At 38.2% G+C, this 26,329-nt stretch overlaps 1 protein-coding gene across 1 annotated transcript in view; it reads left to right on the top strand.

The window, feature by feature from the left end:
* Positions 1–26,329, top strand: part of sema3aa (sema domain, immunoglobulin domain (Ig), short basic domain, secreted, (semaphorin) 3Aa) — a 65,355-nt gene that overhangs the window by 16,860 nt on the left and 22,166 nt on the right. The window contains exons 2-6 of the mRNA XM_007252404.4: positions 9,238–9,398; positions 13,286–13,348; positions 23,937–24,056; positions 25,864–25,954; positions 26,041–26,160. Coding sequence (XP_007252466.1) covers positions 9,238–9,398; positions 13,286–13,348; positions 23,937–24,056; positions 25,864–25,954; positions 26,041–26,160 — 555 coding nt within the window. The remainder of the gene's footprint in view (positions 1–9,237; positions 9,399–13,285; positions 13,349–23,936; positions 24,057–25,863; positions 25,955–26,040; positions 26,161–26,329) is intronic.

The following is a 26,329-nucleotide window of genomic DNA, read 5'->3' as shown; positions in this document are numbered from 1 at the left end:
TTTATTATAGTCTTCCTTTCCTGCATTCCTCATGTTAGAGGTCCACACTGTTCTTGATGACAACAAGGTGTGTCTGCTGATTTGTGGGTCTGAAACAGACTTCAGTTCATTGGCTCTCTCTTCATTCGGAAAGTGAAATTTGTGCTTTGGGACACTGAAAAAGGACACGCTTTTCACATGCATTTTACAAGCTGACCCATGCAATCTCAGTGTGTGAATTCACCACTCAATGAAGCATAAAGCATGTAATTGGTTATTATTGGTTATTAATAATAATAATACTAATAATAATAGAACAATACATTTTATTTATATAGCACTTTTTAAAATTCTGAAAGATACTTTACATACAAAGATAAGGCACAACGTAAAAGGTAAAGTTATAACAACAATAATAAGGAATACAGTCATTAAATTGAACATAAAATTAATGAACACAGTTTTAATAATGACAATTTGTATTAAAAAAAACACAAATATAGTTTCCACAATTTACTAAAAGACAAAGAGTTCTCACTCTTTATAATTTGGAGAAAGCACATGCTAGCCATCAGACTTAGCTACAGGACGAAATTTGAAATAACTAAATTGGGGTGAAAAAAAAGGGAAACACAGGAACACTATTGAGATACTTTTCCCAGGTTTTGCAATATTCATAATCATGCAATCGTTGTTATCATATGGTAGTGTACCATGACAAATGCTTTGTTACTCACCATAAAGCCATAAAGCCCATTCAAATGAGATGTGACATCTTTAACATAAAAATCCTGATATTGAAACTTTTTTCTCTCACTAAAACAAAAAAATAACTGTATCAACAAATCATTGTCATTCTGCTTCGCCCAAAAAAAATGCATTGCTGTTGTGCGAAAAGTGGCTTCATACAAAATAGCAGAGTAAATAATCTGTAATCTAGACGTCACTGTGTTCCCCAGTTTCCTGTGATTGGGTGTATTGGTGATAAATGGTGAATGTCCTAATCGCATCCTAATGTATACTTTATTAATTCATTTAAATAACTATATATACTGTAGGTTAGAAAGGTTGGATCAACCTACAGGTACTATGCACAGAACGCTTAGTTCCCTCAACCCGGTTAGTTAACCATACTTGGGGTCGCAAAAGCATCCAGTGGGATTGCCTAAAGACTAAGGCATGTGCCTGTTGGCTAGTCAGGCCATGCTAACACTTCTATAGTGATGTGGGTCAAGCCTGGTAGCTGGCATGCTAAAACCTTGGTAGAATTTTGATCCAAGCCTGGTCATCAGTGTGCTAATGGTGTAGTCAACATAGCAGTATGTTGGATGTTGGATGAGACCAGTTGCTGGCATGCTAATTGCAGTAGCAATTTTGGAGGAGACTGTTAGTAATGTTGGATGAGGCTGGTAGCTGCCTGAAATTCTTTATTTATAGCATTTAGTTATTATGCTCTGGACATTTCTCAGCTATTTCTCAGGATGTAGGCCAAGGTCCATTTGATTTACCTTTTTTCTACAATGTTGGTTCATACAGCTTTCCCATAAGGCTCCTGGCACCATATATTTACTTATTGGGTGTGGCCTCTCCCTTACTTACCATCTTTTTGTCGTCTGTTGCCCAAAGCTACCTTATCCTAGTCGTGCATTAGTATAATATATGCATTAATTATCAGTGTTGTAGGCTGTAAGAGCAAGTTACCTTAATTCTGTGTTTCTAGTGATCACAGTATGTTGGCTTGGAGCTGCAGAGTTCACTTCTTACGGAGTTTATTCTTATGCTGCCCCAGTATTATGCTGTCAGTATATAAAATAAGGCCCCAAAAAACTGTTGAGCCAATTAAACTATTATTGTGTAAACAAAACTCAACTCATTCATCAAGTCATCATCTAGCTTTGAATAAGTTGAATAAACTTAAAATTGTATGTATTTACAACTTAACTGAGTATATATATATATATATTTTTCAGTATATATTTGAGAGAGAGAGAAAGAGAGAGAGACAGAGAATAAGAGCAAGAGAAAGAGAGTTTGATCACAGTCCATTTGACTGCTACCTCTTGAGATGACCTAGCCAAAGGCAGCTCTTTAGGAAAAGAATGCCTCTCTCCCTCTCTCTCTCTCTCTCTCTCTCTCTCTCTCTCTCTCTCTCTCAGAGTTCAAGCAGCAGCTGCTCAGTGTTAGCAGGAGAGCTGTGCTGCTCCAGCATTCGACACATCTAACGCCAACAGAACAGGAGAGAACCCGCTGTGAGGAATAGGGAACGCTGAGATAGAAGTAGAGAGAAAGTCTTATAAATACACAAATGAAATGTATCAAACTGTAATTGCAGTTTAATCTTGGTCAGTAGCCTAAAGGAAGCAGCACAGCTCGGTTCCCACAGTCAGAAGCTAAGCTAATGCCATGTTTTACGTGTTTGTGTCAGAAAAAGAGCTGTGGCTTTTTTGCAGAATTTGTGTAAAAGGCACATCAGTCCATGTCCTGTGGCAGTGTGCTGCTATGTAGACGTTACCACGGTCTGCCAAGTCTGCTGAGAAGAGCCAACACCACCAAGCACAAATTAAAGACTGCGTCTCCATGTGAAGCTATGTGATGAGTACTCAGCACATCAGTTGGCTTAGCAGCCTGTGTTAGACACTGATCTTACCATCTTACCCATTTCTATCTGATTATTTCATTTTAAACTCTCTCATTATGACATCATCTACTGACATGTGCTTTCCTTCATACATGAAGAGACATGTATTGTGCTTTGTTCTGAAGACTTCTTGGTGGTCTGTTGGTTCTGAAAACATTTGAACAAGTGCTTGTTTCATTTCGTGGATCAGTTGAGAAAAAGTATTTGCTCTTCCATTGGCCTTTGCACATTCATTTCTGCTCCATTACTTTGCAAACCCTTGAAGAGAGCGTCTAGGTTTTGACCAGGGGTCACTAATCTTATTCCCAGAAGGCTGATCTGGCTGCAGTTGTAGTTACAGTATGTGAGGTGTGCTCTTGTTTGGTTCCAATCAAAGTCTGACCTTCCTTATGGAAACTCCAGCTCTAGACCAGTTGTTACTGGTACAGTAGCTGGTTTAAATTTTTCCAATTGGTCTCCAATGGTTACTGTGCCAGTATCTGGTTATCCAACTCTGCATAGTGAATGTTACATTTATTTTGGCCATATTTGCTGGTCAACCATAATGGCGATGTTTGGTTGTACTGGTTGTTTGGTTAGACTGATTATGACCAGTTTAATCAGCTTGAACTGGCCAGTCTGTTCCTTCAGCATGGTCCAAATTTAAAGGAACAATTAGTAATAAATGAGAGCAAGTGTCTAAAATGGCTTCAGGAGTCCAACTTCCAAACACTGGATAAAGTTTCCTGCCCTATCCACTCTTCCCCAGACCCAAAGCTCATGATGACTTTTATAGCTAATCAGTGAATATATATAGCTCTGGAAAAAAATAGAGACCACTTCAGTTTCTGAATCAGTTTCTCTGATTTTGCTATTTATATGTATATGTTTGAGTAAAATGAACAATGTTGTTTTATTCCAAATAAAAATCGTGTAATTTAGAGGATTTATTTGCAGAAAATGTGGCAGAAAATGGCTGAAAAAACAATAAATATGCAGAGCTTTCAGACCTCAAATAATGCAAAGAAAACAAGTTCATATTCGTAACGTTTTAAGAGTTTAGAAATCAATATTTGGTGGAATAACTCTAGTTTTTAATGCATCTTGGTATGTTCTCCACCACCAGTCTTACACACTGCTTTTGGATAATTTTATGCCAGAGGTTTTTACTTAGGTAAAATGAAAGAAACTCATAATTTTTAAGTGGTCACTTGTTTTTTCCAGAGCTGTACATTTCAGTGTCCAAAATGCCTCTTGAAAATGTCTCTTCTACTCTAGTAGTGATGGTAAATAACCTAGCTATGGTGGTTAGCAACTTAACTGAAGCTCAGTGATTACCTGTTCAGAAGAAAAAAAAAGGCAGCTCACCCATTTCCATTGCTGCAGCACACTGGCAACCTTGCTTGTGGAAATGGGACACTTTCCAGGTTATCACTGGCCAAACACCATAAAAAAAACATCTCCATAGATAGAAGTTAGTTGGACAGTAGTGTGTGTGTACAACTGATAATAGAACACAAATACATTGCAGTGCTTATAAACTGTATAGTATTCCTGTGTGCAGTGCAGCCATCTTGGATTTTGAACTCTGGGTCTTTCTGAGTAGGAATCCCAACTTGTGTGGGTATTCCAGTTATAAATTTACAACTAAGAACTAAGAAATTTTGACATCCCAGTTAAAATGGAATTGAGCATAAAACCAAGAACAAAAGAGACTTTTTGGTGGTTTCAACTGTTTGCCAAGATAGCAGACTGCTTGTTTTGAGTTCCAAAACACACACAAGCTTTCTGAAAGAGTTTAAATGTGTATTTTGTGAAAATACAGTACCACACACTCTTTCTTTTTTATTTTCTAGTTTGTAGATTAATATTGAAGACAAGAAAACAATTAAGGGACACATATGAATTTATGTGTATATTTATAAACTGTAAAAAAAAATAGTTTGGCCACCACAATCCCCCAATCTAAAACTGAGATGGTGATTTAAGGTGATTTAATTGAGATGAGCTGGAGCTTCACAGAGTGAAGGAAAAGCAGCAACTATTGTTCAGCACCTCCAGGAACTCCTTCCTTCAAGACGCTGAGAAAACTTCTATTCCAGGTGACTCTCCCTCATGAGGACACTGAGATTAAAATCTCACCAAATGTGTGCAGATCTGTCATCAAAGATAAATGTGATATTTAGAAGAATCTACATATAAAACATATTCTGGTTGGTTTAACACTTTTAGTTTACAGAAAAAAATCAGCATGTGTTTCTGCGTAGGTTTAATATAGTCTTCAGTATTAAATTTACAATAAAAAAGTCATAAGAAGAAAGAAAACACATTACATATATTGGACTTTTTGAACCCTGTTCATGTAGCTTGCCATCAGCTACCGGTGCCCTGAGAGAGCACATTTGGCCTTGCTCTCTATCTCTGGGTGGGTACAGTAGATAGCACTCTTTCCCCCATATCACTCCAAAGGGTGATGTTGATCAGCACAAGGCTGCGTCTGTGAGCTGATGTATCGGAACCGAGTCGCTGCGCTTTCCTCCGAGTGCGCTGTGATGCTACTCTGCAATGCTTCAGCAGCAGTTCAAAAACAGGTGGTGGCTGACTTTACTTAACATGTATCGGAGGAGGCATGTGCTAGTCTTCACCTTCCTGGTGTTGGGGCATCACTAGTGATAGCTGACATCCTAATGAGGGGGTCGGGTTCTGGCAGATTTGTCCTCAAAGATAAATGTGCTACTTAGAAGAATCTAAAGTATAAAACATATTCTAAACATATTCTGGTTGGTTTAACACTTTTAGTTTACAGAAAAAAAATCAGCTTGTGTTTTTCTATAGCTTTAATATAGTCTTCAATATTAAACTTACAATAAAAAAGTCATAAGAAGAAAGAAAACACATTACATATACAAGACTTTTACACTATAAAATATGTTTGTTCTCTCATTTGAGAGAAGGATTGCTACACTGTAAGCTCGGATAAGTTGAATTTACTTAAAAGATTTAAGGAAACCGGTTGCCTTAAAAGAGTTAAGTAATGGGTAATGAGAACTTAAGTTAACATAACTTAGAACATCAAGTTATTACAACTAAAGGGGAAGTTGATTTAACTTTTTTGTTATACTGTAAGACCAGAAAAGTTGAGTTTACTTAACTTTTTTAAGGCAGCTGGTTTGCTCAAATCTTTTAAGTAATGGGGAATGAAAACTTGAGTTAGCATAACTTAAAACATCCAGTTATTACAACTTAAGAGGAAGTTGATTTAATTCTATGGTAGCCCAGGAGGAATCACTACACACTGATGGTGAGTGTTAGTCAGAAACTGTTGGACACACCCAGTATGCAAATAGATTGTGACAGAAGCCAATGGAAAAGAGGCTGTTAATGGCAACAGACTAAAATTGTTATAAGTTATTATAAGTTGGTTCAACTCAAAGATCTCAGTTTGAATAGTACAGTATATGTGCCCACAAATGTTTAAACTAACTCAAAATAGTGGAGTATTGTTTAGAAATGACCAATTTTATGTAAAACAGACTTAAATCATTTGAGTTCAAACAACGTATGGGTTTACAGTGTAGATCTTTTTGGACGAATCAAATATTCTCATTTTAGGAAACCCTTACCCCTGACTACACACATATTGAATGAATAAGAAAAGGAAGAAATAACAGCTTTATTTTTTTTATGACACATTGATAAATTGGGATGATAAATATTATTTTATTCAGCTTTTTATTCTCCTGTGTTCATTTGCGTAATCAGCATTCGTACATGGCTATCGGTTACAATCGGTCATGTGCCTCAGTTAGTGATGTGAATGGCTCTCAGGAGGCAGAAGCAGAGTGGTGGTGCTGTATTTTACAGTCTCTGTGAAGAGATGCACTCATTATTGTCTCCTAATCCTCATGGGAGCATTTAATATGCAGTGATAGTTGTTTCTCTCTCTCTCTTTCTCTCTCTCTGTGTTGCTCATTCTCCCTCTCTCTCTTTCTCTCTCTCTCTCTCTCTTTCTCTCTCTCTCTCTCTTTCTCCAAGCACGCAGATGTCCAGAATTTGCAGGATCCTCACAGAATCGAATGCAGATGGCTACTACAGCAGCATGTCAATCAGAGCTCTAGAGAGCAGCCATGGTTTCTACATGTCACTGCTCATTATGATTCATATACGGTCTGTGCTGAGCTCTGTCCAAACAATGCAGAAATGTTGGCTTCACCTGTGGAGAGCGCAGGGGTGGTGGGAAGCGTCTGCATGGGGATTGTTCACAGTCTGGCAACGATTAAAGGATCTGTTTTTTTTTTACTGTCTTTTCTTTCTTTCTGCCTGTTGTCCATCCATCGCCTTGTTTTCTCCATCATCACTTCATCTCCATAAAGCCTTTTCGTATCTACAACCAGCTCTGGGTCAGCGAGAGCAGACCAGTATCACTGATAGTGTCACTGATGGTTTCATTACGGATGGGACTGGACTTTATGACTTTAACAAATGTCCCTGCGAGCGAACAGACTGAATGAATGAAGTCACTGGAAAAAATGCAGATTTATATGCTGATGTTAAGCCGATGTGTAATACCACATACTCAATGGGGCAGGAATGTAGCTAAACAATAGGAAATGGAAAATATTGCAAATAGACTATTATATGGGCAGTGAGGGCTGATTATTAATTAGAGAAAAAAAAGTGTATTTATGCAAAATATCTTCATTTTAACATTGATTTTACTGTATTAGTAGAGCATCTCAAAAAGTAGAATATCATGGAAAAGTTACTTTATTTCAGAAATTCAGTTCACAATGGAAAACTCACATATTGTATAGATGTATTACACACAGAGTAATCTATTTTAAGCTTTTACATTTCCTTTATTGTTGATAATAATCATGGCTTACAGCCAATCAAAAACACAAAAATCAGTGTCTCAGAAAATTAGAATATTATATAAGACCAATTGGTACTTTAAGCAGTGTGGGCAGTGTGCCAAGTCCTGCTGGAAAATGAAATCAGCAGATGACAAGGCTCTCCAAACCATCAGTGATTGTTGGAAACTTCACACTAGACCTCAAGCAGTTTGTACTGTGTGTTTCTCCACTCTTCCTCCAGACTCTGCTCCCTTCATTTACAAATTAAAAGCAAAATTTGCTGATTTTGATCAGTGATGGTTTGAAGAGTCATGTCATCTGCTTGTGTTGATCCACTGTGTTTTATTAGCAAGTCTTAAGTCAGTGCAGTTTTTTTCCCTGAAGTTTTAACAGCACTTCATGATTCCCTCTGCTGACAACTTTTATGGAGATGCAGATTTCATTTTTCAGCAGGACTTGGCTCACTGCCCACACTGACAAAAGTACTAATTGGTCTTATATAATATTCTAATTTCCTGAGACACTGATTTTTGGGTTTTCAGTGACTGTAAAATATAATCATCAACCAAAAAAGAAATAAGCACTTAAAATAGATCATTCTGTGTGTAATGCATCTATATACATTTTGCACTTTTCAACTTTTCAACGATATTCAATTTTTTTGAGATGCACTAGTACTGTATATGAGTCCCTTTGCTTGCATGCAAATGTGACATTCATAACAATGGACCATTTCCACTGCCGAACTTTCCACTGTGTCTCTAGGGGGATTAAACATTGAAAGCCTGTGTGTTCCAGGACTAGACATTTACCTGAATGGTCTGAATGGGTCAGTGACTTCGCTGAGTGTCAATCAATGTGTTGCACAAAGCTGTTTGTGCTTTTAGAGTCTGCTTCCCAAAGTCCTTGCATTTGTTTTTCTTTTCACCGAAAAGAGACTTGAGAAAATGAGCTGTTCAGTCATGCTTTAACTTTATAGAAATCATTAATCTTATCAGATGACCACTTGCACTGTGACACGATGCTGTGTGTTTTTCCTGCAGCTGCTGTGGACTACCTATGTATCCATCTGACGACTGTAAATGTCCAGTTATTAATATAGCTCTTATTATTACATCAGGAGATCACCAAGTTTAGGAGTTCGAATCATGTTCATGTAGCTTGCCATTGAGGGAGCACAATTGGCCTTGCTCTCTATTTCTGGGTGGGTAGATGGCACTCTTTCCCCTCATCACTCCAAAGGGTGATGTTGATCAGCACTAGGCTGCGTCTGTGAGCTGATGTATCGGAACCAAGTTGCGCTTTCCTCCAAGGGCGCTGTGATGCTACTCGGCAATGCTTCTGCATCAGCAGCAGTTCAAAAAGAGGCGGTGTCTGACTTCACTTAACGTATCGGAGGAGGCATGCGCTAGTCTTCACCTTCCTGGTGCTGGGGCATCACTAGTGATAGAAGGAGTCCTAATGAGTGGGTTGGGTAACTGGCCGAGTAAATTATTATTACAACACACTATCCAAGTAACAGTGGAACTGGTGGAATGTACGTATGCTGGAATTCTGCACATATACAACAGGAATATTCTTTGTTTCTGTCAGGAAAAAAACATTTTATTCCAAAGTCCAAAATCACCTGAAAGACAGTCTTTTTGAATTATTGATTTAATTCATGTACAATAGTTGTAATTTTGGCCAATATGGACGCAAAAAACAAGAAGCTCCAAGAAGCCAATAAAAATGTCCACCTAATATAAACGTCTTTCTATCTCTCTCTCTCTTTTTCTTTCTCAGAGATGCTGGACTCCAGTAATTTGGTGACGTTCATCGGACTGGCGAACAGCTCGGGTTATGATACGTTCCTAATGGATGAGGAGAGAGGGAGGTTACTAGTGGGAGCAGAGGACCATGTGTTCTCTTTTGACCTAGTCAACATTAACAGAGACGTCAAACAGGTAATAATCACACACACACACACACACACACACACACACACACACACACGCACACACATATAGACACTTCTGTTTAGATTAACCTATACAGTTGCAAGAAAAAGTATGTTAGTCATTGGTCATTAAATGTGTTCTGCTATTCTGATCTGAAGTCACAACAATAGACGAACAGAGTCTGCTTAAACTAATACCACACAAACAATTAAATGTTTGGATGGTTTTATTGAACACAACAAAGTATCTGAACCTCTAGGCTAATGACTTTTCTAAGAGTCAATTGGAGTCAGGAAGTGGTGGATTTACACAATTGTGTTCATTAAACGGTACTATAGGTCTCTCTGAGTTGTATATGATGATGCTGCACATGGAACTCCTCCTTAACCTCCATTGTCTGCAGTAGCTAGTAAAAGAAAATCCTCAGAAATATGAGTTGATCAGAGAGATGTTAGGTGTCTGCATCAACCAGTGAGTTCATGGCCTCGCCCACCTCGGCTCAGAACTGCCCTCAGACAGAGCTGAAGCCATGCTGCAGCAGAGCCGACACTGTCTCATTAGCTAAGGAGGACCTAACAGCTTCTGTTTAGAGCTGTTAGCTATCTTGTGTAAGTAACTATAGGTTTAAATCGGATCTCCAGTTGATTCTTCCTTTTACCGAGACCTTAAACATACACTAGGAAACCACTATAAAGTAGCTTAAACCACTATAAAATCGCACTAGTTTAGCTGAAAGAAATGTTATCAATGCCACAGGGAGGGGGGGGGGGGGGGGGATTTCACTTGGCCGTGGATTAAAAAATTAATGAAAAAAACGATGGACTGAGACCTTTAAAGCATCCCTGGAGCTCTCATTATGAGAGTATATTATTTGTAGTTTTCATCCAACACCTGCTTTGACAAATAAAGCTTAAGGATTTTAAATTTAGGTGAGCTAGTGATGCAATTAGCATCATCTTGATTTAAAATATTAACTACTTTAAATCTCTCTTTGAAAAATGAGATTTTTTTTGGTTTTTACTGGATTTGTGTTCAATTCATCTGTTGAAATGTAATCTCGAATTTCTACCAGCAAAAACCTTCTTACTGCCAAGATAAATGCTTTTAAATAATGTGTCTAGGTGCCTGAAATGCCTGCCCAGTGCTGTGTTTCCAGGTTGAAATGCCATGTGGAATGTAGGAGGCTTAAAACAATTGGAAATGAGTGATTCAGCAGATGCACTATAATCAAGCAAATGGGATTTGGCATTCACTGACTGCCATCTTATTTAATTATATTGTAGTTTTGTTTAGTTTTTTGTTCGTTCTTGGAATGCATGCTTTTCTCTGCAGTCATGTAAATGCTCTGTATGTACTGTAGCTACTAGTTTGCGTGTATGAGGGCATGGTCACAATTTCCAGATAGCTGTACTACACCACAAAAATGGCAGCAGTCCAGGGCTTTGTAGAGGCCAATATGGCAAGTCTGTCATTTCATTGTAGCAAATCGCTTAAGTGCAGAGCGCTGATGTTGTAGGAAAACCACATTTCTTTATAGCAGTATTCTCACAGGAGAAACTAATATAATTCAATACAAATTCAGATTTATTGTATATTATATCAATACAGGGCAGTAGAGTACAACAGAGTACAAAGTGCTATACTTATTGTACTAATAAATATATGAAAAGCCTGTGATACAAGTCATAAGTCTGTAAAATCTATGTGTAGTATAACATTTACTAGTACAAATTCTCATTTCAGGTATCATCTATTAAAAATGTACTACTATTAGTGTATATATATATATATATATATATAGATCTATAAAGCAATTCTGACTAGTTACATTAACAGGATCACATAACATTATTTGGTAACACTTTGCTTGTATGACCCATTGTTGATACCTCGTAGACGCTTAACTAACATTCAACTAAATGTCTATTACAACTGAATTCTTTAGTTAAATACAAATGACTCTCTATTAAATGTAGCCTTAACCCTAAAACTTACTTTCCCTTTAGATATCTATTATTACTTCATTACTAGTAAAAATTGTAGCTCCGAATTTCTCCACTGTAACTCAAACTAGAAAAAAACCCCAATATTATTAGTGTTAATCGAATCTGGATTGTAGATACATTACATTATATAACAGAGGCCTAAATCTGCACAAAACCTAATACAGTTACAGCTAATCAAAACTAAATTAAGGATAGATCTTGAGATAAGCATTGTACTAATCAAAACAGGTTCTTCATACTAATAAAAATACATTTCATTTAGATGTCTATAACTAGAGTACTAGTTAATTACAAGTAAACCATACTTTTAATTAGAGTATGTCAAATTAAATATAAATGAAGGGTACCATTTGACTAGACATAATTACATTATGAATATGTTGTCCTGGTAATATGCTAATCAGAACACATTTATAGATCTGTAAACCTCATATTATGACTAATAAATAAAACATATCTGCCTATATCTGTATGACAGAGATGTATTGAGTGTGAGTTAGTATCAGTACATGGCTTGTCTCACTAGTTTCATTAAGGCGAATATAGCTTGCCATATGAATAAAATATAGTAATTTTATTAAAGTTTTCACAGCAAAAATAGCTGATTGATGAGAATTGAAGAGATCCAGACCAGAGGAACTACTAAAGCTGTTTGAAGGTGTTATTGGGGAGAGTCTGGGTGAAGAATGAAGGGAGGATTATGGAGAGGTTGTTTTCCTCTGAGTGGGAGCCAGGATTATGAGAGTGTTCCTGAAAGAGAAGTGAGCTTAGGTCTCGAGTTATCACTGCCGAGAATCTCCTTCTTATTTCCTTCTTATCACATCCACATTCCCTCCTCTAGCTCCCTCGCTTTCTCCATCTGTCCATCTTCTCCTCCCGCTGCTGTTTCTGTTTCTCATAGCCTGATCAGATCTGCACTCTATTAATGCTCTCTCTCTCTCTCTCTCTCTCTCTCTCTCTCCCTGCTGTTTTCTCCTCTGGATTCCATTATTTTAATTTCCTCACATTCTTTCGGTCTGTCGTTCATTCTCTCTGGTCTTGGGGGCTGCAGACAGTCTGCATTAGAGTTCCATTAGTTCACCTGGAGAAGGTTAGGTGGGCTTTTATCTGATGGACCCTTAAACATAAACATACATACAAACTCACAGCCCTGCTATAAGACTCAGCTGACAAATTGTTTGTAATATATGTTTATGAATATATATAAAAAAAATACTTAGACAGTTAGACAGTTGTGCCACTTTATAGCTGTAACAATACAGAACCAGTTAATAGTCTTATTTTATGTTTTTATTATTATATATTCTTCTCCCTACATTGTAAATGAATACTAAAGTCATCCAGACTATGAAGGAACACATAAAAGTCATGTAGTAACTTAAAAGTTTCTGAGGCTGGTAACTCTGATGAATTTATCCTGTGTAACCGAGGAAACGCTTGCTCTTCCTTTTAAGAGATGGTCCTGATGAGTGCCAGTTTCATCATAACAGAACTATAATACGTATAATACATAAAACGTACTTCATCCAGTCTTCATCCTATCCTATTTCAGATCATATAACATTGCACTGTTGCAACATGTGAGCTAACATCCTCAGTGTTGTAGCTATATGAGTGTGTGTTGTATATAAGAGTGTTTCGTATATATGAGTGTGTGCGTATATATATATATATATATATATATATATGCGTGTGGTGATGGGATGAGTGGCGTCTCTCGTTCATTCTTGCTTTATTTGCCACAGATGGCAGCAGCAGAAGGATGGCAGATACTGATCTTTAATTATTTTACAGTCTGCCTCATGTGGAGCTGCAGTCAGTCATTTGCAGTTCTTTGTGTTAGTCATTCACACATTAACACTCTCTCTCTCTCTCTCTCTTCTACAGATTGCCTGGCCCGCTACACCTTCGAAACGGGACGAGTGCAAGTGGGCAGGAAAAGACCTCGGGGTGTGTACAAGCTTATTCAGTCATTTATTTATTTTAACCTACAGGGGTTGTACAATGAAACTGAAACACCTGTCATTTTAGTATGGGAGGTTTCATGGCTAAATTGAATCAGCCTGGTGGCCAATCTTCATTAATTGCACATTACACCAGTAAGAGCAGAGTGTGAAGGTTCAATTAGCAGGGTAAGAGCACAGTTCTGCTCAAAATATTGCAATGCACACAACATTATGGGTTACAAGAGGACAAATTGTTGGTGCACGTCTTGCTGGCGCATCTGTGACCAAGACAGCAAGTCTTTGTGATGTATCAAGAGCCACGGTATGCAGGTATGTCAGCATATCACCAAGAAGGACCAACCACATCCAACAGGATTAACTGTGGACGCTGTAAGAGGAAGCTGTCTGAAAGGGATGTTCAGGTGATAACCCGGATTGTATCCAAAAAACATAAAACCACGGCTGATAAAATCACAGCAGAATTCAATCTGCACCTCAACTCTCCTGTTTCCACCAGAACTGTCCGTCACCACAATAAATTATTGGGGTTTAAAAACAGATTTTCAGTCCATTTTCATTGTCCAACCCCTGTAGTTGTATTCCAGTATGAAAGGCTTTATGTCCTACACTTTTCTTTCAAAAGCTTTAATAAGTAGGGCATTATGTGCAAAAGCAACATGTGTGTAAATAACATTTTGAGATTACACCTTTCTTTATGCCAGTTAAAACAATTAAAACACTGTTTTATTACTGTGCCTAAAATATAGTCATAAATATATGGAAACTGTCCCTGTTCTGATTGGTTGACTGAAGTTGTCTCTTTAAAGAAACAATTTTAGCTCTCCATGCTTTATGCAGCAAAGATGAATAGATGTAAATGGGATGTTTTATGACACAATTTTTTGTCATTTTTTTCATATAGAAAATATTTTATTTATTTTATAGTTTTTTAGCCAGATTTTTAAAATATATAAAATATGTATATGACATCTGTCACAATGTGTTAAAATATTATAGTCTGAACATGCATTCGACCAGTTCACATGTAAAACCACATGTAGATTTTTTTTTTGTACGGGTGGGCCGCTGCATGTTTAAAATTCTGCTTCCAGTTCCTCACACTGCATTACAAAGCTCTGTCTGGCATTTCTCACAGAGTAAAACTGCAGCTGTTCTACAGCAGAGGCTGTGATTTACAACAGTGACATCACTTTCTGCAATAAGATGGCAGTTACTGGCATGTTCTGTGTTTTACCGGATTTTGAGTGTTACACAACAAATGCTGCACACAGAGATAAAAATAAATAAAAAGCAGACATCTAATCTGTGTGAAAATAAATTAGGTTTAGTTTTTTTTGCAACAGAAAAGAAGTAAAAACTAAGATAAAGTATTATTATATTAAATGAGAAATTGTAAATTATCATTGTACATAGCAACACCTCCTTTGACATGAATCACAGCTTTTTAATGTTAATGTCATACAGTTGCAGTTCTTGCAATTGGAATTGATTGTTTAATGTCTGCATTACTGGTATTGTGTATTTTCCTCCTTAACAGTTGGTAGGGAATACTTTTTATGAATTAGGTTTCAGCACTTAGCATTTTTCTCCAAATGCTAGTTCAGAATTGCAGGATGATTACACAGCTAAAACAGTGTTGCAGAGTCTTTGTAAGGTTGTCTCCTGGAGGTTGCCATGGTGTTGCTAGGTGGTCTCTATACTGTATCCCGGTTGTTGCTAAAATGTTGCTAAGTGGTCGGTATGGTGTTGCTACAAAAGTGTTCGCTGGTTGCTATTGAATCCAAAGTGGTTGCTAGGATGTTCCCAAGTGTAGACAAGATGGGTTATACAGTGTGGCAAATAAAGTGATTGCTATGGCATTAAATATAATATGATAACAATGTAGTAACACACTAAGTTGCTTTGCATGAAAATAACTAATTAGAATTATTACATTACATACAAAACATTTTATATTTTTTACACAATTATAGTGACATGCGTCAGGCCTGATTTACAAAGCAAGTTTGACCTTGTTAATTCAGTACCAGTCAAAGTTTGGACACACCACTTCTTACCTATCGTGTTTTCCTTCTTTTTATGATCTAAGTTGATCAGGTTTAGGTGTACAGCACACTGGGTGCACCTATAGGAATGAACTCTGACTACTGATTGTTGTCTAGGTTTATTTCAGTCAGTGGAGCTCCTGTGTTTTCCACCGCCAAAATATGAACAGGCCAGAAATTTACCTCACCTCACCCTCAGTGTAGATTTATTCATAAACTCTGATGCTATTTTACCAGCACAAGGCATGAAAATAGACTGTTAAAGGGGTGTAAGATAGCAAAAAGCATCATGACGCACCTTGTGCAGGGTTTAAGAAATGCACCACAACCATACAGAAACTGTAAATGATTTATTTTATGTTTTATGCATTTACAATATGTTAAACAAATATAATAATCAATTGTTGTACATTTTGAAAAAGTGTGTTCTATATAGAACATGCAGTATATAGCTTACATTGTTAGGAAATCTGAAACATGCATTATTTGGCCAGGGATTCCCAAACTCCTGAATAGTTCTGGAGTAACGGGTGCTCCAGCTGCCCGTGAGCGCTCTCTCGCTCCTGCTGGAAGTTTATTTACCCAGAGTGCAGTGCTTGGCAGCAGAGCAAGAACTCTGAGGCCTAGCCTAGATCAGAGACTGTTTATTTATCCAAGCCAAAAAAACTAGCATTCTCTCTCTCTCTTTCTCTGTTCTCTCTCTCTCTCTGTTTCTTTCTATATGCATTCTGTATTTCTGGGCCTGGTTCTGTGTGTGTGTGTGTGTGTGTGTGTGTGTGGTTATACAGTATATGTGTGCATGTGTGGTGTGTGTTTGTATGTGTGTGCGTGCATGTGTGGTATCTGATGGTAATTTCACGGCTGGCTTCCCTGTAGTTAGATGAGGGGTAAAGGGGAGTAGGATCATCAGTGATAACACACACCACCTGTCACACACACACACACACACACACACACACTCAAACACACACTCACATTTCCCAGTTAACCATCAGCCTAATGAAAATACAGCCCTTACATGCATTTCTCATCCCATCCAATCAAATAGCTACAGGCTAGTGAGTTTACATACACAGAACCCACACACACACTTACACACACACACACACACACCGCAGCCCAAAAGCACCAGACCCAGCCAGGCCACAGTATAGGTATTGCATGCAGGAACAGTGTTTGTGCTGGAGAGCGAGTTGTTGAAATGAGTTCAGGAGTGAGTGAGAATGTTTTATTAGGACACAGCCGAGCCCTGCACTCATTCATCTCTCTGTTCTGCCATTTGGCTCAGGGATGAAGGTGAGAGAAAGTACTCCCAACTGTGCAAATGCCCAGTTTCTTATTTTGCGACATTCAGATGTTCCTATGACAGAAGACAGAAGACAGGAATCATCACAGATTCTTCAAATGTATTTTTAACATTTTTCAGCAGATAAAAGTAGTGTTACCAAGCAACAAACCACAAACCATACTGTTCTAATAATAAAATGAAAATAAGATTGGTCAGCCTAAAGCTTAGACACTAACCAAAGTCAACATCTACTTTTTTTTAACAGAACCGTTTTTGCCCGTATTGCGGCTGGGTGGCCCACCTGTCTAAGTGCAGCCTTAATTACAAGGAGATCATAAGTTCTATCCTCAGTCATTCCACAGATTATATATATATATATATATATGACACCGTTTGAGTTCGAGAGACCAGGGTTTCAGTTCTCTGTCAGAGCATATTTTGAATGTTTAGCTGATACAAATTTGTGTCCAGTTACACTGTGTTATATATAATTTTTTTTTTCAAATCTACATCATCAGTGTGTGGCCTGCTCAAAAGCTTGGGCACCTCACAAAGTTAGGACAGGCCAGGTTTGCTGATTTGCCATCACAATCCATTCATCCATCCATCCATCCATCCATCCATCCACCATCCATCCATCTATCTACATTCAGATAAGATTATTGCCAAATGTATGTACACTGGTGGTCAAACGAATTTTGATCACTGTGTGAGATGATGATAATGATATTCTGTGTTTTAATTTATGTTTGATTATGTTTCTTATTTTATTGTGTTGCTGCTTCTGGATGCCTACATTTTCTTTGGGATGGATAAATAATCTATCTATCTATCTGTCTGTCTGTCTGTCTGTCTGTATTATATATAACTTAATGTATATATTTATATATTTACATTTAAATCACATAGTAAAACAGCATCAGTAAGAGTTAACAACTCTGGATAACTAAGGGTTAACTTATACAGCCTTCATAAAGCTTCAGCGTCACCTTCTACTGTTGTTTAAGCACAAGTTCATGCAGCTATAAGTTAATGTACACTGTATGCTGTTAATGCTAATACTGCGCTGAAATGCTTGTGACACTTTACTAAACTATTCCCATCAAAGTCATGTTTCCCCCCGGTGAAGTCAGACATGCTATACAGTTGTAATTACAGAGTGATCACAGATTAATTATAGACAGTAGCTGTATCTGTGTGTGTGTGGGGTGTGCGGTTGATCGGCGGGGTGCCTCAGTAGAGCCGTTCAGCAGCCTGACCCAGCCCAGAGGCCTGTCTGGCACACGCAGAGCCGCCAGAACCCCTCAAACAATAACAACGCCGTGGAAGTTCAAACACGTCCATCAGCACCTGGCAGAAATAAAGTTTTATAATGTGCGCAGAATGATCCGGTTAGGAGTGTACACACATTTACACGGCTCGGTGTAACAGAGATAAATTAGTGGTGTTCAGTTGTAACTGACACATGCTTCACGTCTGTGCAAATAAGGGAGGCACAGGTTCAACTCCATTTGACTAAAAGACTGCATTAAGCTTTTTTCAGTGAATTACAATAACAAGCAGAACGGCTTAGTGCTTTTTGGCAGGACTGAATGGAAACGAGAGAAACATAGAAAAAGAGAGAGAGAACCCAGACCATTTCCGTGCATATATATTAGGGCTGCACGATATATCATTTAAGCATTGTCATCACGATGTGTGCATGCGCAATAGTTACATTGCAGGATGTGCGATGTCACTTAAGGCAATTAAATCAAACACGTCATGTTGCCATGTTTTGATTCTTGACACAAGAAGTAGATACACAGTGTTGTATTTTTCTGAGTGAACAGCGCAATCTCTGTGTCTGTGTGAGTGACAGACTGCTGCTGCCTGAGAAGCACAAGGGGGAGGGGGGTGGGGAGCGGGGGTAAACACAAGATAACTGCATGGCCTCCACATGGCTGGGCACCTACTTGTAAACATAGCTGCAGACAGCCTGCCCCTCAGTTTAGCACAGTTTTGCGTTACAGCCAAAATCACGCTTTTTATCTGAGAAACAAGCTCTTATTTGGTATAACTTTATTTGGGTGCTCCATTATAGTAGCCTTACGCTGCGTTTACACTGGAAAGTGACAAAGCGACAGGTGACCATTCATTTTCTACGGCAGGGTGCGATTTGTTGTTGCGACACGCGAGAGGCAACAAGTGACAAAGCGACAGAGCGACAAGCGACACGGAGATTTTATCCAAATGAATTATGACGCGATGAAGCAACTTTCTAACCTGATTGGCTTCTAGCTTTTCTTTGGACCTATCACATACAAGGCGATCCGACATCCTCAAGCTTCTGTTCTCTGAATTTCTAGTTTTTTTCCGTGTTCATTCTGTTGAACGGAGTGGACCCACGTCCACGCCCACAAGCAACAAACGCAGAGCAACACAAGCGACTCGTCGCGTTCCAGTGTGAACACAGGGTTATAGATGCTCAAATAACATTTAACTAACATTCAGCTGCATGTATATTAAAAGCAACTGAATTCTAAGGTGAAAGTAAATTATTCTCTATTGAATGAAACCCAACACACTACATCCAACTCTAACCCGAACCCTATTCTTAATAGTTCAGTGTTATATTTAGGGTTAGATTTAAGTTTTAAGTTAGGGTTAAGATTTAGGTTAAGGTTTTAGGTTTGTATATAGAATAATTTACACTGAACTAAGCGTTAAGTGGCATATATTATACATTCAGTTGAATGTTAATTGAATGTTGAAAGTTGAATGTTTTTGAGCTTCTATGAGGCATCTAAAATGGATAATTTAAAAAAAGTATATTTTTGTAACCTACATTTTAGTGTTTTCCCTGCATTAACACACCCATTGTAACCCTTGAAGAAAATGTTAATGAGCGTATTAGTTTAAAAATGGTGTGTTATGAGCAGGGAAAACACTAAATGTGCAGGGCAGTGGGCTCCAGGACTAGGATTGAATGTGGATGTGAATTTTCTTGTTAACCATGGTATGGTATAATCACTACTACACTCTTGAGGTTATGTTATATAATGAATGAAGGCAGTGGTTTGGTGACTTTTGGCCTTGTGCTTAGCCCTGTTGTACTAATAAGGGCTCTAAGTGGTGAGGGGTTGAGGGAAGGCTACACCACTAATACAGATTTATGTCAACTGGCTGTAGACTTCCCCCCACCTGTCGCAAAACACATAAAGCCCCTATTAGCACTGGTGTTCTGCGGTCATCGCTACATTCTGACCTTACTAATGCTCAACTGAACTCTTGTGGTTGAGTTAAGACTCTAATCCCATGTAGAGCAAACTGCTCTCAACTCTCAATTTGAATCAATGCTAACATGAAGTATTTTGCAGAGTTAAAACAAATAAGCTTAAATGTAATAAATCTACTTTTTATTAAAGAAAATTAAATAAGTCCAGCAAAGAGAGTACATTGCAGTTCTCAGTCAGCATGAAGTCACACAAAAAATGGTAACTTGCTGCTATGACCTACAACACAGAACAACAGTAAAAGTTACAATGCTACACCAGGGGTCCTTAGGCAAGACTCCTAACACTACATTGACTCATATTTTAGTGGTTTCCCTGCATTAACTACTGAAGTACAGTGTTATAAAGGAGATTCATTTAGTTCTCCAGCACCAGGGCTGGAGTAGCATTAGCATTAGCCGGTATTTGCTCATTCAGAGGTGACTATATCAGACTGTAGCCTGCGTATTTACCATGTTAAAACAAGCTACGTCAGATAAACCTCTAAATATAATCGCCCTGACTTACCAGAGCACTCAGGGTCCCTCAGTGTAGTTGAGGGTGGTTAGCCACTAATGCTAATGCTCCAGGCTTGTGCTAGAGAAATTTCTGAATCTAAACTTACTGTAAATAAACAGAAGTGCTTTACTCACCCAAATAAACACAGTTTTCAGAATAGAAATCTGTGTAGGGTAATATCTAGTGCTCGTTTTATTTTAAAAGATAGTCTTTTTTATTACAGTTTTGTTTACTAAGCTTAGCTTTACTTAACTTAGTTAGCTACCTTCTTACCACCACCCAGTGGCGAGACCGGCTGAATTAGAAGTTCCTTATAGTATCTCTTAAAATGTGCTTAATAATCCAGTGTGCCTTATTATGTAAGAAAAAAACAAAACAGAAAATAGACGTTTATTGATTGAGTGCGCTTTATAATAAGGTGTGTCTTATAGTGCAAAATATATACAGTAGTCTAAATCCTACTCTTAACGTCTAATAAATTAATTACCTTACCCTAACCCTGGATAAGTTTTGGAAACATAAAAATACCCAGGAAGTTTTGGAAAAGTCATGGAAGTTTGGTCTACAAGTCTTTGTGTTTCAGTTTATCGATGGAGAAAATCTATTTTGAGCTACAAATACATCCGCTCAGAGTTAATTCAGTAATTTAGCCCCACACACTGGAGCTTTCAGGATCTGACACAGTCTTTATTATTAAAGATTGTGTGTCAACATTTTATCTGATTCATACTATATATATACTACTACTATAATCAATTTTAATTATAGTTTTAGTTGATTTTTGCCTTGTAGGCATGGAAAAGTTTGGAAAAATCATGGAAATTTAATATTGGTTAAAAAGTGTATGAACCCTGAATCTGGTCCTAATTCTTCCTAAGTCCCCTGGTTGCATTATATTACAGTTTTCATTGTCTTATCTGTTTAATTTCCTATAACCCAGGTTTGTGTACATGTGTGGGTGAAAGAAAGAGAGAGAGAAAGAGCGCGAAAGAGAGAACGAGAGCGTGCAAGAGAGAGAGAGAGAGATAGAAAGAGAAAGAGAATAATGGTCACAACACCTTTTACTGTGTATTTTTAAGTGATATCCCTGCCCCATCCCTCAACACAGCACACACTCAGCCTGACCATCACTGTTTATACAGATGGGCTGGCTTTGTTTTCTTAATGGCTGCGGAAAGGTGTGTGTATGTGGGAGTGTGTGTATGGCTTTGTGTCTCCGTGTGCGTAAATGCAAGCATGTGTGTGTGGGGCATACAGGAGAGCATGGCCGGTTGTCTGCGAGTGTGTGTTTTCTGTGCTAAATGGATGTTTGCAATAAGTAATGAGCGCTTGTTATTGTTGAATCCGTCCTTCACATATCTGCTAATTAAATGAAGCTGGAGGCCATCCACGGTCTAAACAATCACGCACACCGGCCCTCCATCTCCCGCTCGTGTACGCCGCAGAGGGACCGTCCACATGTGCTGCGGATTTAGCTCTCAGCAAAACCAGATACACACGCACACACGCACTCGCGCACACGCGCACGGTGCTAATGAGAGTGAGCTGAGAGACGGAGATGGATTCAGCAGGTGGAATCGTAATCAGACGCTCTGTGGGAACTCTGTGGGAATTTTAGTGACACTTCAGGCTTAAATATTAGGGTTAGGAAGCTTTTTAAAGTCTGTTCTATACATGAGTTGCAGATTGCCTGGGCCTGTGTGTGTGTGTGGGTGTGTGTGGGTGTGGGTGTGGGTGTGTGTGTTCTTATAATGTACACTTAAACCTCACTCAGTCACTCAGTGAGAATGAAGGATGTGTGCTTTGTGTGATGTAACAGATGATAACAATGATGTCAGTCAGTGTTTCCAACTATAATTTTTGATTTAGTGTGGCATGCACAAGAGAACTCAAAGCTAATAATTATTCTTACTGAGTAAAATCTTACTTTTATTGGCAAGAAATGCAGCTTAAGTGCTTCCCAGTTGCTAGGCCGTTGCTACACACTCGCCTGAGTAAAACTAGCTATAGTTTTTGTTAAGTGGTTGCTAAGGTATCCTAGGTGGTTGCAAGATTTGGTTGCAAGTTGTTATTCAGTTAATTTAAACCAGATTTTGGAAGCACTGAGTTGAATTACTACTGGAAGTTCGCCTTTAACTTATGTATGAATTCTACCATTCAGTTTTTGTTAGAAGCAGTAACTCCACTCTACTGAAGTACGGTGATATATACAGTGAGTTTTCAGTGAAGTTTCTCCAGCATTAAGGCTGGGTGCAGCAGCATTAGCATTAGCTGCTAACCGCAGCGCTAACTCTTTTGCTGTTCAGAGGTGAGTACGTTAGACTGTCGTTTGGGTGTTTACTTTGTTAGAACAAGGTATATGGGATGAACCGCTAGCTGATAGCGCCCTGGCTTACGGGAGCTTTTTTTTTTTTTTAGGTATTACAGTGTTGTTTACATAGACATTAGAAGGAAAACATGGCGGCACCCTTGCTCACTTTGATCTAGGCATCCTTACTACACAGGCAGTGTTAAATCAACACAGTTAGTGTTAAATCAACACTTATTAGTGTTAAACTTTACACTCTCAGTGTTAATTTAACACTAACAGTGTTGATTTAACACTGTGTTGATTAAACACTGCCAAATTTCCAGTGTAGTGTCGCTTAATGCGCCTTATAATCAAATCACCTTATGTCTTAAATTCATGTCTAAAACATCCTTTTATCTTACTCTTAATGTCTAATAAGTTAAGTACCTTACTCTAAACCTTAACCTGCTCCTTATCCTAAAAATGCTGTTACTTTCACACAAGGGAACACATTTTAAGGCCAAAATTCATGGGATAGCAGTATGTAAAATCATCATAAAGTGCTGAAAGCTCAGGTTACATTTTGCAAAACCCGAACCTGTATAAGTTATAAGGTGATTTCTTGTGACTGCGCAGATTGTGGTAATGACTGTGACCAGTGGTGTCAGACTAGAATTGTCTTGTAAACAGACAAGCATGGAGATGGCATAAGTCATGGGACACAATATTATTTTCTGGCCCATGATGTTTAGTAAGTCAGAGTAAAATGACTGAATATGACATTAGATCTCACTAGGCTGCAGCTCTTCGCAGCTTTGTGTCTCTTTGTCTCATGCTTTTGTGTTGTGTGTCATTTATACAATATATAAAACCTATGTGGAAGTATAAAATACTTTTTAAGTTTAATTTAAAAGCTGTTTGTCCAGTGGTAGGATGGTCCCCCCTTTTATGTCTTTAAGTCTTGGTCCTCCCAAGGTTTCTTTTACCTCCTGCAGCTCTGAGGGAGTTTTTCCCTGTGCCTCATCGCTCACTGGGGGTTCTGTATTCTGTATTTTCTATGTTTAATGTTTTGCCTGATTCTTTGTCCTGTGATCATGTTTCTGTAAAGCTGCTTTGTGCCAACACCAGTTGTAAAAAGCGCTATACAAATAAATTTGATTTGATTTGATTTTCAGAAAGAATGTTCCAACTTTGTGCGGGTGCTGCAGCCGTACAACCAGACGCACCTATTCGTCTGCGGCACTGGAGCCTTCCACCCCATCTGTGCCTACCTGGAGATTGGCAAAAGAGCAGAGGTATGCTCACACACACACACACACTCACAAAACACTCACAAGCACACACTCACTCCGACACATGCACCATCTGCACACAGACACACACACAAAACTTGTGAAGCTGCATAACTTTTAAACCAATTAGACTTTTAACAAGGTATTTTATAATCACTTCTTCTCAACGCCGCCACCCTCACGTAAAAACACCTCCAGGACAGACTCACAATGACACTGTAAGAAAGGGAGATTAATTAGACGAAGGCTATTATCTCAGGCTAACGCTTCCGCTTATACCCGGTAAATGATTTCAGAGCAGCCAAGTGCAAAATGAGAGAGAGGGAAAAAAGACCTGCATTAGTTGTGAAGAGGTGCTTCATCTATAGAGAACGAGTTGGCTGTTCTATAGCGGGAAATTTTAATGCTTCTTCTGAGTGTTATTCTGCAAATTATTTCTGCCTGCTGTTTGGAGGAGGGAGGGTTCGGGAGGGGGTTGGTTCAAGATTGAGGGCATGAACTAAGAAAGAAATGCTGAAGAAAGACATTCTGGCAGTTTCTGGAGTGTTTTGCAGTTTTAAAGTTGTTTTCTTTGTTCTTCTCTCTTCATATGGGCAACTGAGTCTAACTTTAGGCTATTTTATACTGATCACACTGTTTGAGATTAATAATGACAATCATAGTAACCTATTTCACCATTTAACACATATATCGTTATACACTACACTATATTTGCCCTGATTTTGGCCTAGTCTTTGTTCTGCAGATTTATCTGCAGTTGCATTTGTATGCGAGGTCTCCCAATCGTGGTTAAGACCGATTGGAACATGTTTGAAATTTTTTGACCTGATTCTAAGCGTGCACTGTAAGCCTGAATAAGTTGAATTTACTTTGAATTTAATTTGCTGTAATTCGTTAACTAATTGTTTTTAAAGAATTGTTTTAAAAAACTTTAATTCGTTAAATTAGTTTATTAGACTTTAAACTATAAATAATGATGTCTAAATTAGTAACTTTTTTTGTTAGATCAATTACTTTGCACAATAATTTTACTGTGAACTTTACAGTCGAGTCGAAAAAAAGATTTGTATTTAGTCTACTTTTTGATTTAATTTAGAATATATAGTTAGTAGCCTATGCAGTTTATGTAATTTACAAATTAACCTAAGGTGGCCTGGAGGGAATCACTACACACTGATGAGGGCACACTCAATATGCAAATAGATTGTGCAAAAAAGCCCAAAAAAAGGAAGTGGTCAATGGTAACTAAATACTAGACTAAATATAAGTTGGTTCAACTAAAAGATCTCAGTTTGAACATACAACATACAAATTTCAATTCAAATTATAATGAAAATATCCAATTTTATGTAAAAAAAAAAAAATTAGGTTTACAGTCTAGTCTTGTAGTATATACTGGTCAGCAACTCAGTTGTGATCAAATGTGTGCAAACATTTCCAGCTGCCACCATACAAAGCTAAAACCGACTTCTTATTAGGCAGTTCCTTTTTAATTTTACATTCCACCTTAAAATATTTGAGCAGCTATGCTCTAATGCTAGTACATGTCCCATACAAGTACACTATTTATCTACTGGAACAAAATAAATAAGAAGCATCAGCCTGGTACATACTTTGTTATGGGTGAACATTTTTAATATTATATCCTCAAAAAATGCTAAAACCCTGTGGTGAAAGTATGAGATATACAGTTTGTTTATAATCTAATGTGACCAAGGTTTAAAGAAAGACAACTGATGTCTTTAAAATCATTTAGTTATTGTATTATTGTCACTTCTGGCTCTTGACTTCTTGTCATCTTCCCCTTCAGGACAACGTTTTCAGGCTAGACACCCATTTCGAGAACGGTCGTGGGAAAAGCCCCTATGACCCGAAGATGCTGTCCTCCTCTCTGCTGATTGGTAGGTCACTGAAAGATCTCTTTTCTTTTGACTTTTAGTTTGATGGCTGTCTTTGTTCTGACATAATGCTTTACTCTTATTGACAGATGGGGAACTTTACTCTGGAACTTCGGCAGACTTCATGGGGCGTGACTTTGCCATCTTCAGAACTCTCGGAGCTCAGCACCCAATCAGGACGGAGCAGCACGATTCCAGATGGTTGAATGGTAGGCCTCCTCTGTTTGAGTAAACTGTTTATAAGAGCACTGATGATTGAGAGGAGACATCCAGGTATCTGAATGTGAATGCGTGTGAATGTGTGTTTTTTTTGAGTGTCTGCAGTTGAGATCAGCGGGGTTGGGCGGTCGAGTGTTTCCTCTGGTGAATCGTCTAAAA

This window comes from Astyanax mexicanus, chromosome 2 (genome assembly GCF_023375975.1).
Source record: "Astyanax mexicanus isolate ESR-SI-001 chromosome 2, AstMex3_surface, whole genome shotgun sequence".
Classification (NCBI taxonomy): Eukaryota; Metazoa; Chordata; class Actinopteri; order Characiformes; family Acestrorhamphidae; genus Astyanax; species Astyanax mexicanus.
The sequence above is the reverse complement of the archived record's forward strand: the minus strand, read 5'-3'. Positions and strand labels throughout refer to the sequence as shown.